The sequence below is a fragment of the Gopherus evgoodei genome, chromosome 1, assembly GCF_007399415.2.
Source record: "Gopherus evgoodei ecotype Sinaloan lineage chromosome 1, rGopEvg1_v1.p, whole genome shotgun sequence".
Taxonomy (NCBI): Eukaryota; Metazoa; Chordata; order Testudines; family Testudinidae; genus Gopherus; species Gopherus evgoodei.
In genome coordinates, this window is record NC_044322.1 from 169,582,068 (window position 1) to 169,595,986 (window position 13,919).

Genomic DNA, 13,919 nt, shown 5'->3' on the forward strand with positions numbered 1-13,919 from the left:
ACCTTCCCACTCTGAACTGGTTAGTGACCGATCGGTAGCAGTCTGGAGTAGCTAGCTTCCACAGGGCAATTGCTACACGCTTTTCCAATGACAGGGCAGCTCTCATTCTCATGTGCTTGCGCCGCAGCGCTGGGGTGAATTCATCACACAGTCCCACAAATGTGGCTTTCCTCATCCGAAAGTTCTGCAGCCACTGCTCGTCATCTCAGACGTGCATGATGATGTGATCCCACCACTCAGTGCTTGTTTCCAGAGCCCAAAAGGGGCGTTCCACTGTGGTCAGCACTTCCTTGAATGCCACAAGCAATCTCATGTCATAGCTACTATGCGGGGAGAGATCAATCTTGAATTCCTCTTGCCTTTGTAGTTTAAGGAATAACTCCACTGCCACTTGTGATGTGTTAGTGATAGCGAGCAGCATATTGGTCAACAGTGTGAGATCCATTCCTGCAGACCGAAGAAGCAGAGCACGCAGTACACAAACCGTTAAAAGATGGCGTCTACTGCAGATGGAAGCACAGGGATTTCTGGGATGCGAAGCAATGCATCATGGGGCATTGGGACAGGACACAGGATGCCCCATGACCCTCTTTGCCTTCCCACAACTCTTAGCGGCAGAAGAGGAAGAGAGGCTTTGTGGGACAGCTGCCCAGAGTGCACCGCTCCAAATACCACTGCAAGTGTGAGCATGCTATTGCGCAGGCAGCAGACACTTTGAACACACAACAGCGGTTTCCCTTCAGCACTCTCTGAGCCACAATGTAACTGCCGGCACTGTAACTCTGCCAATACAGACTCTAAAGAGAATTCATCGCCTGCTAGAGGGTAGTCAGCACATTGCAGGGTTGGGCCCAATTATAAGTATGACTTCTAAACTGTTTTGAAAGTGACTTTTCTGCTCGGTTTAGTAGGGCTAAAATAACAGTATGAGAAACAGTTTTCCCCCTGTAGTAAATGTAATGCCCGTGGAACACACCACAGGTTCTTTGTGTAGTTACAGAGGAATGATACCGCACATCCAGCAGCACAGAATCATAGAATATTAGGGTTGCAAGAGACCTCAGGAGGTCATCTAGTCCAACCCCCTGCTCAAAGCAGGACCAATTCCCAACTAAATCATCCCTTGTCAAGCTGGGCCTTAAAACCTCTAAGGATGGAGATTCCACACTCCCTCCAGGGAAATAGTGTTTCCTAATATCCAACCTAGACATCCCCCATTGCAACCTGAGACCATTGCTTCTTGTTCTGTCATCTGCCACACTGAGAACAGTCTAGCTCCATCCTCTTTGGAACTCCCTTTCAGGTAGTTGAAGGCTACTATCAAATCCCCCCTCACTCTTCTCTTCTGCAGACTAAATAACCTCAGTTCCCTCAGCCTCTCCTCGTAAGTCATGTGCCACAGCCCCCTAATCATTTTCATTGCCCTCTGCTGGACTCTTTCCAATTTGTCCACATCCATTCTGTAGTGGGGGGAACAAAACTGGATGCAATACTCCAGGTGTGGCCTCATCAGTGCTGAATAGAAGGGAATAATCACTTCCCTCAATCTGCGGGCAATGCTCCTACTAATACAGCCCAATATGCCATTGGCCTTCTTGGCAACAAGGGCACACTGCTGACTCATATCCAGCTTCTTGTCCACTGTAATCCCCAGGTCCTTTTCTGCAGAACTGCTTAGCCATCGGTCCCCAGCCTGCAGCAGTGCACGGAAAATTTCTGTCTCAAGTACAGGACTCTGCACTTGTCCTTGTTGAACCTCATAAGATTTCTTTTTGCCCAATCCTCCAATTTGTCTAGTTCACTCTGGACCCTATCCCTACCCTACAGCATATCTACCATTCTCCCCAGTTTAGTGTCATCTGTGAACTTGCTGAGGGTGCAATTAATCCCATCATCCAGATCATTAATAAAGATGTTGATCAAAACCATCCCCAGGACCGACGCCGGGGCGCTTGAAACCGGCTGCCAATTAGACATTGAATCGTTAATCACTACCCGTTGAGCCCAAAAATCTAGCCATCTTTCTATCCACCTTATAGTCCATTCATCCAATCCGTACTTTTTTAACTTACTGGCAAGAATACTGTGGGAGACTGTATCAAAAGTTTTGCTAAAGTCAAGATATATCACATCCATCGCTTTCCCCATATCCACAGAACCACTTATCTTATCACAGAAGGTAATCAGGTTGGTCAGGCATGACTTGCCCTTGGTGAATCCATGCTGACTGTTCCTGATCACCTTCCTCTCCTCCAAGTGCTTCAAAATGGATTCCTTCAGGACATGCTCCATGATTTTGCTTGGGACGGAAGTGAGGCTGACTGGTCTGTAGTTCCCTGGGTTCTCTTTCTTCCCTTTTTAAAACATGGGCACTATATTTGCCTTTTTCCAATTGTCTAAGACCTCCCCCATTCGCCACGAATTTTCAAAGATAACGGCCAATGGCTCTGCAATCACATCAGCCAACTCCCTCAGCACCCTTAGCTGCATTAGAGATCTGGACCCATGGACTTGTGCACGTCTAGCTTTTCTAAATAGTTCCCTGAACCTGTTCTTTCACCACTGAGGGCTGCTCACTTACTCCCCATGCTGTAAAAAGCACCAGATGTATTGGAGCATAACCTTTAATGGGTGAACACCCACTTTGTCAGATGCATGTTGTGTTGCCTAGTGCAGCAGTCTGGTAGCTGACCTTGTCTGGGAAGATAGAGGCAAAAAAAGCATTGAGTACTTCAGCTTTTTCCACATCATCTGTCACTACGTTGCCTACCCCATTCAGTAAGGGTCCTATACTTTCCCTTTACCTTCTTCTTGTTACCCTTCACATCCTGTAGAAACCCTTCTTGTTACCCTTCACATCCCTTACTAGATGCAACTCCAATTGTGCCTTGGCCTTCCTGATTACACCCCTGCAGGCTCTAGCAATATTTTTATACTCCTCCCTAGTCATCTGTCCAAATTTCCACTTCCTGTAAGCTTCCTTTCTGAGTTTAAGCTCATCAAAGATTTCACTGTTAAGCCAAGCTGGTCGCCTGCCATATTTGCTATTCTTTCTGCACTTCAGGATGGTTTATTCCTGCATCTTCAATAAGGCTTCTTTAAAATACAGCCAGCTGTCCTGGACTCCTTGCCCCCTCATATTAGCCTCCCAGGGGATCCTGTCCATCAGTTCTCTAAGGGAGTATAAGTCTGCTTTTCTGAAGTCCAGGGTCCGTGTTTTGCTACTCTCTTTTCTTTCTTTTTTCAGGATCCTGATCTCAACCATCTCATGGTCTCTGCTGCCTAGGTTGCCACCCACTTCCACCTGCCCTACAAATCGTCCTTGTTTGTAAGCAGCAGGACAAGAGGAGCATGATCCCTAGTCGGTTCCTCTAGCACTTGTACCAGGAAATTGTCCTCAACACTCACCAAAAACTTCCTGGATTGTCTGTGCACTGCTGTATTGCTCTCCCAGCAGATGTAAGGGTGATTGAAGTCCCTCATTAGAACTAGAGCCTGTGATCTGGAGACTTCAGTTAGTTGTCTAAAGAAAGCCTCGTGTACCTCATCCTTCTGAGCCAGCCGTCTATAGCACATGCCCACCATGACATCACCCTTGTCGCTCTTGCCTCTAAACTTAACCCAAAGACTCTCAACAGACTTTTCTCCAGTTTCAAACTGGAGCTCTGAGCAATCATACAGCTCCCTTACATACAATGCAACTCCTCCTTTACCTGTCCTTCCTGAACAGTTTATACCCATCCTTGACAGTGCTCACGTGAACTGTCCCACCAAGTTTCTGTTATTCCAATCACACCATAGTTCCTTGATTGTGCCAGTGCAAGCTTCTCCATATCACATTACTTATGTATCTTTACTCTGACCTAGAAGGATTCACTTGCAGGGATGAAGTTAATTCATTCATATGCTCAATAAAATCCAGGGCTTTTTAACATAGGTTGCCAACCAAGTGTGACTGAGTGCCAGTCATGCCCGTTTTGGGGTATTCACTAGGAACTGGACTGAGAATAGAAATGTGAATCATACTCCTGTGGCAATATTCATTACTCATAGTCACTGTCACACTAACAGTTTTGCATTGAATTTCACTGTTCACTTCAGGTTACAGATCTTCTTTACTAGCTCACTTTCAAAGTCTATTGTATGCAATGTCACAATTAAACCATGGTTGTTTACACAGCAGAAAACTGCTGAGGCAGGATCTTGTAAGCTGCTCTGTGCTAGCAGACCTCTGTGCTCCTACAGAGCCTCACTGAATCAATAGGGCTTTGTGGGGATGCAGAGGTCTGCTCACACAGAGTATCTTGCCAGATATTTTGCACCTCTGTATCCTACTATCAGTGGTCATGGAGTGAAGTGATTGTGGTGGGGAATACGGAAAATAAGCAACCTTGTTCCAGGCAGAGTATAAAGAGTATATATTGGCTAGTTACAGTCAAAGCCTTGCTTTAACTAATAGAGAGTTAGCGATCAGGATAATGGGCTGGTCTTACCATGAATCATACTGTATTGCACACTGGACATAACTCTACATATGGGCATTCTATCTGCATGCCCATTGAGTCCCTGGTCCCTCTGCTAACAAACAAACAAAAGTGAGGGCCATACCAAAGAAAAATGAAGTGGAGAAGAGGGCAACAACACAAGTAAAACAAATAGAGAGTCTATAGATACCAAAATCTAGTATTAATATTCTGAGAGCTCAGTTTGCAGTATTATAAAAAACATCTCCCCACCACCTACCCACAAGGTTTCTCCTGCAAGATATTTACGTTTTTGAATTGCATAAAGTTACTTCATATCACTGTGCAAGTGTTTACTTTTAAGTTGCTGTTGCCTTCTTGTGCAAATTTTTAAAAATAGACAAATATTCTAAAAGAAGAAAGATGAATAATGCTGCATAGCCAAATGGAAAGAAGGACTATGACTCAGTCAGATCAGTAGTACAGCTGCTCTACAACATTTGGATGAATAGTTGTAAAACATTTTGACAGCAATATTGGATCAAAGTTGTGGAGAGCCGTTAAACTGACATTTGACAATTCCAGCAGTATAACATACTGTATCAGTAGCAGTAAGGCAGACCCACTCGTGATTTTAATTTTCAAAAGAAATCAAGAACACGTAAAGCAGGAATTGCTGTTATTTTTCACGTGCACAAGATTTTAAAAATATCTTTTTTGAATTTTTGACTGTTTCAAATTATTAGAAATGTTACACTACTAACTGCAGTGTAGTTAGTAGAAGCAGCAAATAAAAAATAAAACAAATTCCCTACATAAATGTTAAAAAGATGAACTCTAAAAAGAAATAATTTCAGAGGAAATCCTTTCAATAAGCAAATGTTCACTGCTTATTTTCTGAACACAAAGTGACTGAGTCAATGGTACTAAAAATAGAACGTATTGGTATCTTAACCATTATAGCATACCATAGTACATTTTATAATGGGCCTGCTTTAGCATCTACTCAACAGCTGCAAGGGGTTTTTTTTTAGTCACACTAGTTTAAGAGTTCTTTAAATCAACTTATTTGTGCTGTTATACACCAGATAAACTAAGAACTTAAGTGGCAGGCATTTCTTAAATTTAGAAATGCATACACATACTTATAGATTAAAGCAAGGTAAAAAACCCAGTGCCACCTCCACTCACATACACAGTATAAGACTGGGATTTTCAAAAGAGCCTGAAGGGAGTTAAGCACGCAACTCCTAGTGAATTTCAACTGAAGCCTAACTCCCTTAGATTCCTTTGAAAATCCCAGTTTAAGTTCCCAGTCCAACTCCCACTAAAGTCGATGGGAGTCTTCTTATCATTGACTGGGAGTGGAAGACACAAAATTCCACTGCTGTCTTACAAATAGTTGTGCAGCACACTGGCAAAGTGTGTTTTGTATTTTTCTTTAAGGGTTAATCCACAACACTTTGCCAGTGTGCTACACAACTATTCGTAAGACAGCAGTGGAATGTTATGTCTCAGGATTCCTGATTTCTAATCCTGGCCCAGAGAGGTCAGTGTCTAGAGGCCAGAGCAGTGTTTACAGACAGACAAATACAGACATTGCTTGTTAAAAGGCACGGTGGCTAAATGAATGAGACTTGGCTCTATCATATAAGAGCCCTGGGTTCTATTCCCAGTTATGCCTGAAATGACCTTGTGCAGCCTCTCAGTTACCTTATTTGTAAAAGGGTAGGGAAAAATAATTGCCTGCCCTTAGGATAGGAATATGAGGGGCTTGTTTAATAATAAGTGTTATGGACTTCACAAAAATATTAACAGCACCCATGAGCTTCCTGCTCGGCATACTTTCTGCTAAGCTAAAGGATGTTCCGTGGGGGATTCTCAGTCTCATGCCCTTTAAGGGCATTCCTCATAAAGTCCTATGAAATCCTCTGAAAAACGTCATTACTGTCTACCAAAAACAGAACATGGTTTTAAGGATTAATCAGGGATATTATTATTTTTATATGAGCCTCTAAATAGAAAATGTATGCACTTTGATGCCCACACATTGTATTAAAATAATTAATTTATTATTTGTACTACAGTAGTTTCCAAAGATCCCAGTTAGGATCAGGGACTCATCCTGGTAGGCACTGTACAAACATATAGGATTACAGCATCCCTGCCCCAAGAAGCTAACAAAGAAAAATCCATGTCTGGCCTGTGCAGCTGACTCAGGCTCGCCGGGCTCAGGCTTCAGGGCTGTTTCGCTGCTGTGTAGACTTCTGGGCTTGGGCTGGCACCGAAACTCTAGGACCCTCCCACCTCACAGAGTCCGAAAGCCCAGGTGCCAGCCCAAGCCCAGAGGCCTACACAACAATGTAACAACCATGCAGCTTGAAGCTCTCAAGTCTGAGTTGGTTGGCATGGGTCAGCTGCAGGTTTTGATTCGCTGTGTAGACATACCTTTAGATTGTTAGCTCCTTGGGGCAGGGATGCTGTAATCCTATATGTGGAGTCTAGCTGCTGTGTAGAAATATCCTAACTAAAGACAAAACTCAACAAGTGAGCGTGGCAAACAATAGGAAGGCCAGAGGTGAGGGTACAAATAATAATAGTTATTGTTTCCTTATTCCCTTCTATTTGCTGTATTCACATGTAGTCTGTTGTCTCATTCTTCAGTTATAAGCTCTTTAGGGCAGGGACTATCATTTTGTTCTGTGTTTGTACAGCGCCTACCACAAAGGGGTCCTGTCAATGACTAGGGCTCCTAGGTGCTACCACAATACAAATAAATAATAGTAATAATAACACTGTGAAGATAAGATTACAGTGCACTTTAAAACCTAGGGATGAAAAGCACAGTGCAGGAGCCATTTATTACGGTTTTACATGGTTAAACTAGCTGATTGCACAACTTGATGGTTCCAAATTATTTTAAAGTTTAGGCCAACATTTTTAAGTATGAGAACCCATGATTAGGCTCATAGATCCATACCTAGGCCCCAAGATAAGGAGTCCTGATTTTCAGAGCACCACAATTCTTACTGAAGTAATTGGGCGCTGAAGATACTCATTATCTCTGAAAAGGCAGGCCACTTCCATTGAGCCTAAGGAAAATTAGGTTGGTTTACCTTTTTTGGTCAGAGCTGTGAAAAATCCACACCCCTGAGCAACATAGTTAAGTCGATCTAATTCCCCATGTAGACAGTACTAGGTCAACAGAAGAATTCTTCCATTGACCTAGCTACCACCTCTCAGGCATCCACACTGAAGCTCTACAGCAGCACAGCTGCAACAGCACAGTTGTGGGGCTATCACATTTTAAGTGTTGACAACCCTAAGTGTGGCTTTTGGAGCCTAACTTGTAGGTACCATGGTTTGTAAATTTTGGGCATATATTTTATACATTAACAATCCCCACTGGTCCTTTACCTATCCATTTTCAGCTGCAGGCATTATGATAAAAGTGAAACTGGAGGAGGGATTTGAAGGAGCTGCTGAGGAAGCATCTATTGTAAAACACAGTTACTGGTTTATGTGGCTACATACAACAAAAAGCAAGGGTTCCCCATGATTACATTAAGGATTGGATTAAAATGGTTGGGGATATAAAGAAGGTTGTCAAAAGAAATAATTTCATATACATCCAAATATTGTATTATTCCTCTCCCCAATAAGCAGGGGACTGGACTTGACCTCTCGAGGTCCCTTCCAGCCCTACAATCTATGAATGTCATTAAAAGAAAGCACATACATTTTTACCAGTAAATTTTCAGAGGAAGTGATTATTAGCAGCAGACTGACTTCAAGTGAAATAAATGACTAACAATTAGAAAAAAAAAATGCATGTATTCAACGATTAGGTAAAACCTAATTCCACTGCCAGTATTTTATAGCTGGATTCAAACTCTCCTTAGGCATGTGAAGCTGTGTATTTTACCTACGAAACAAGATAAGGTACACCTACAAACTACAGGCATGCCCATCATGTCCTATTAGAATAAAGCCCCTACTTCTAACCACTTAGCCCTAACACCTATAAAAAACAAAATTAACCATGGACTCTGATTCTGGTTTTGATTGAGGCCTTGTCTATACACAAACTTTAATTAGTTCAATTACATTGGTTTAGTTAAACTGGTGCAAAGCCCTGTGTAGTAACTCTTAGGTCTGGTCTATATTACAGACCTATATCGGTAAAACATGTTGCTCAGGGCTGTGAAAAATCCACATCCCTGAGCAACATAGTTATACTGACCTAACATTCCCCCCTTTTTGGCAATGTTATGTCAGCAGGAGAGTGCCTGCCAACATAACTACTGCCTCCCAGGGAGGTGGATTAACTAAATTGATAGGGCAGCTCTCCCCCCTCAGTTTAGAGCATCTTCATTAAAGCGCTATATTTGCATAGTTGCATCAGTACAGCTGCCCTGCTGCATTGTTTTAAATGTGGATGTGCCCTTATTTTGGCTTAAGGGCAGCTTATTCGGTTTAGTTTAAATCGATTCCTACATCAATTTAAGCAAAATTGAAATAAGCTTGTCCACTCAGCTTTTTGTGTTGGTTTAATTCAATCAGTTTTAAATCACACCTTAAGCTAAACTGCTACAAATCTGACAAGCCATGAGAGAATTTTTGTCTAGTACCAGTTTAGTGAACTTGAGTAAAAGCATCAAATATAGATATCTATATATACAGGATTAAGCAATACACAGTAAAATTGTATTTTTATATAGCATTGCTGTTAGCAATTGGTCAGACTTCCCTCAAGACTTTTAAGGACCTGGTCACTCCACAATTACAATAAAAATACAGCACAAAACTGACCCGGTTTTAATTGTTTTTGTGGTCATTGTCAGGCCCTAAAAGAGCCAACTTTTGAACATAGTAAAACAATTTTTGCTATGGATAACATAAGCCATATCCCTTCCTGTAGATAAATAACACTAAATAACTTCCTTTTCTTGAGTTGATAACAATCTCTGCTTTCAGACCCAGTACTTTGTTGCAGTTCTAACCAGTGAGATAATCACCATCCAGAAGAAACACTCCTTTTTCCCTTTTATATCTGGTTATGTTGTAAATTCCTCCTTGCACTACCGTGGTAGGATAATTCAGCCTTACGGGGGCATCACATCTACCACCATGATTGGCAAACAAGACAACATCTAAGAAAAAAAATTAAATGAATTTAATTCACTCACCTCCTTGCTCTGGGCAAGGTTTTTGCATACCATCACAATACCAAATCTCTCAAGATGCTGTCAGAGTTGCAACACAAAACTCCTTCCTGAATTGAGAAAAGTAACTCTCCTTTCATGAAAAAAGGATTAGAGGAATATAAAGAGGTGAAAAGAAGAAAAAAGATTCTAAATTTAAAATGGATAAAGGTGACAGTGAGATGCTGTGTGAGCAGATTTATTTGTTTCTTTGCAGTGTCTCTTTACAAAAAGACATTTCAGTTGCTTGTTTGAACTAGGATCATTTGAATGTGGCTTTCTGTAAAACCTCAGGCTTGGAGTGATTTTTCCTTCGCCTTGTTTGATATTGATATCTCCATTCAGGCTTTCCGTTAACATCAGGTGCTGAATTCTCCTGATGAGGTCATATACTATGCTGATTTATATCTCTGAGTAGCCCACGAGGGGTTGCAGTTCAGTGTGAAATATGGTCTTTAATCTACTGGTTCCTATTTACTCTCTCCTATCTTCACAGATGGTCTGGATCATTTGCTGCAATAACACATGTATGCTGAGAGCCAGATAATGTGGGCAATGAGGAAGTCCTATGGAATTTAATAGAGAATGATCACCTTTCCATAGTTCTGAACCTTCCTACAAATTTTAATAGAGTCTGGAATTATTGGCAGAGCAGAGGAGATACAGTGAGAGAAGAGAGCAGCTTGCAACATTACTGAATTTTGACCTTTCATGCCCTTCACAACCTTGTCCCTCGCTACTGTCTTCTCTTATCCCGTATCACATTGCCCTTCCATCTCCTCTGCTCTGCCCATTGTGTAAGCCTCCTTTGCCTGATTTTCAGCTCTTCACACAAGCAGCTGATTCTTCCATGATTCATAAGAACACTCCCCATCCCTCCTTAAAATCTCTCTTCATGACCTACATTTGCAGTGATGTTTACAAGAAATCAGATTGTTAGGGATGGCTTCACGGGCAGATGCGGATAGTTGGTACTTTCTTTATATATTATAATATACTGCTAATTATAATTTACAAAATAAGGCATATATAAGCAGGAACCCCTCCCTCCCCCCAACTGTATCCTTCTCCCAACTTTTATATGCCACCTGTCTTTGTAAAGTTTTTAATATATGGACTATGTTACCATACATAATTACACGTCCCTTCAAGGCTGCGATGTGGATTGGGCTTTGTGGGCTACTGTAATATTAAGTAGTAATAAATACAGGAAGATTATTTAAAAATATTTTTTAAAATATTCTAAAAGAAAAAAGAAAGATGACAAAAATTTCATGAATGTAAGATTGGAATTGAGACTGTATTCACACAGCATTCAGGAAACAGAGCATTATTATTCCTATAACAGCCTATACTCTGCTCTGTGATACAATTCAAATGCAGCATAAATGGATGCTATTCCACTTAAGTCTGTGGATTAATATCTACTTATACCAGGTTTGAATGTGGTCCTGTGTGTAAAAAACATACACAAAATCAGTTTGATACTAAAGAGTGTACGGAGAAAATAAGGATACAAAGAATGAAAAACAAAATCGTGGCGCAGAGTTAAGGCTGTTGTAGGAATAATAATGCCCCGTTTCCTGAATGCTGTGTGAATATATATGTGTTACTCTCTTGTGTACAAATGCACAGAATGGAATAACTTACCTGAAAAGATCTGTGACTTCTGAGAGCAGAAGCTGAGCTACACTGTCCATATTATGAAAGGGAGTCAGATAGTATTGTAGCACAGGTAGTCTATAAACATGCATGGGAAGTGAGTTCACAAGTAATGATAACTGAAACTCTGTGGGTTTCAGGCTCTGTATACACTTCCACCTTGCCTCTAGACTCTCCCCTAGCACTGGCAGCAGAGCTAGCTTCCTTCTTTGTGATGCTGCCACTGCTTCCCTGTTTCTGGTTTCTTTATTTCATTCTGATTTTCACAAAGTGCCTATCAATAGCTCTCTAGGCATTTTCAAAAATTAAGGTACAGTCCATAACGTGAACCTAATCCAAGGGTTCACATATGAACAGGTTACGCTGGGGAAGTCAATGCTCAGTCAACATTAGTTTACAGGACAAATGGTAATGGAATTTGTACTACTTTATCAGGGAAAATGCCATGTTGAGTGGCTGTTTCCTGAATCCTTCCCTCAACATGGGCATTCTGTTGGTATTCTTCAACCTTTCTGCCTATGGGAAAGTGTCTTTTTGTTCTGTCCTTTGCTTAGATGCTAGCTTTGCCCTCCCCATCAAAATAAAATAACAAAATTTTAAAAAATGTTGTCTAGGAGTTTTAGCACACTTTTTCAGTTTATATGCAAATATATTGGTAATTAAGTCATAGTTTTATGTTTATTCCACATTCTCTTTAAATAAATCTCACTTTTACAGTATCCAGGCTGTTGGACAAGTGATTTTAAGCTATTGCTAGTTTCCTCTAACAATATTGCAGTTACCAGACAGGAAAACTGATCATTCACACACATGGAAAAAGTCCATCCATGACATTGGACTTCATTTGGTAATATAAATACTGTCAAGAACATATAAAATCTAGAAACATTTCATTTTGATTTATTCCATAAAATTGAACTGTACCTGGGGAGTCATTTAGACTGAAGGCAATTCGGACTGGCTTATCAGCAGGTACTCTTGCTGTGGTGATCATGTGGGCACTTGAGTCGACGCGTTTATCTGTGTATTCCAGCTGCAATTATATAAATATTGCATAAATTACAGATCATATGAAGCCATTACATCCTCAGCTTAGTGATTTGCACACATTTATAGCTGCACTTTTTGCATTATTTATTCTAATAAAGCAAATTTAAGGTGACATGCACGGGGCTACATTTGATTTTTCTTTTAAAAATTTTTTAAAGTGAAATTCAGTGATAGAGACTAAATTCCTTGATTTATCCACAGTTCAGGTAAAGGCAATGACAAAGAAAATTTCCCCACTTTGTCCTGTCAGCATATCTCAGCCTTGACCTGGACAGTCACACATTTAAGGGTCAGAAGATTGTTAATTCTCCAAATCTTGGTGCTGATCCTTCAGTGGGATTCCTTGCAGATGTTAAGGGTCTGCCTAGAGGAAGTCAATTGCAGGATCAGGGCCTAATTTAGCCTGTGGCCTTTTTTCGGATTCTGCCAATGCCAAATGGAGGTTTTAATGAGGTGGATCCCTCTTCACTAAGAAACAGCCCCAAATCCCAATTCATTTCACATAGAACACCAAATAACCATCAAATAATAATGGCCTTCAGTTGCTATCAACTGACAGGATAAGCTTAAAGCATGTCCAGGCTTATGGCACTTATAGTTATATTATGTGTATTTAGACTTTCGGATAAAAGTTTTTTCCCAAACAAAGTCTATTAGGTATTTGATGTCCAACTTAAACTCCTATATATCTCACATAAAGCTGCTGTAATTAACATTTACAAACAGTATACACTGAGGCCCCAATCCTGCAATGAGCCAGATCCTTGCATGGAGCCTACATGAAGCCAATGGAACTTACATTGGTGAAAGATTTGCCCAGGCAGAAATCATTGTAGCATTGGGCGGTAAGAGAACTAAGCAAACTTCAAACATTACCTACGTAGATTGCTACATGAATAACATTTAAAGAAATAAACACAAGTGTAAAACATCCACAGAAAATTGGAAATCAAATTATTCATTGAAGTATAGCGAAACTGCTAAAAGATGCACTATACTTCTGTAGACAATGCAGTGAAAAGGGAAAAGACAGTTCTCTTAGCCAATAACATTGCAGCTTTTCCGTAACACTTTCAAAAGCAATGGTTGTTTTTCTGCACTAAAATTGCATCACCCCATTTGATGTTATGTTTAATTATGAGAACATCACATAAAACCATTACAACAGAACATCATTACAAGATAAAGGTCTTGCTTGATGATGCACAAAATTCATCCCTAGCATCAATCCTTTGCAGGCTGTAGAGTAGCACCAAGCATGAGTTTGGCCCACTGATTTAAACATTTATTTTTTGTTTTGTCTTGTCTGTCTGAGCATTTAGCCAGCAGAGGGATACTGTTACTCTGTGGCAATGTTACACAATAAGCCACTGACATGAACTTTGATCAAATAGTGGATGTTTTACAGTGCTTAGATTTTCTTAAAAAAAAAAAAAAGAACCATTATTCTAAAATCCTTACTTTGGCGCAGGCAGCCTCTTTTCATATTAATATTTGGAGGATTCTCATGAATAACCCTATCTTCCCTATTATTACTAAT

At 40.7% G+C, this 13,919-nt stretch overlaps 1 protein-coding gene across 2 annotated transcripts in view; it reads right to left on the minus strand.

Annotated features, from left to right (window-relative positions):
• Positions 1 to 13,919, minus strand: part of MAP3K7CL (MAP3K7 C-terminal like) — an 89,830-nt gene that overhangs the window by 50,002 nt on the left and 25,909 nt on the right. For both annotated transcript variants that reach the window (XM_030579408.1, XM_030579418.1), the window contains one exon: positions 12,254 to 12,362. In XM_030579408.1, the coding sequence (XP_030435268.1) occupies positions 12,254 to 12,362 (109 nt within the window). The remainder of the gene's footprint in view (positions 1 to 12,253; positions 12,363 to 13,919) is intronic.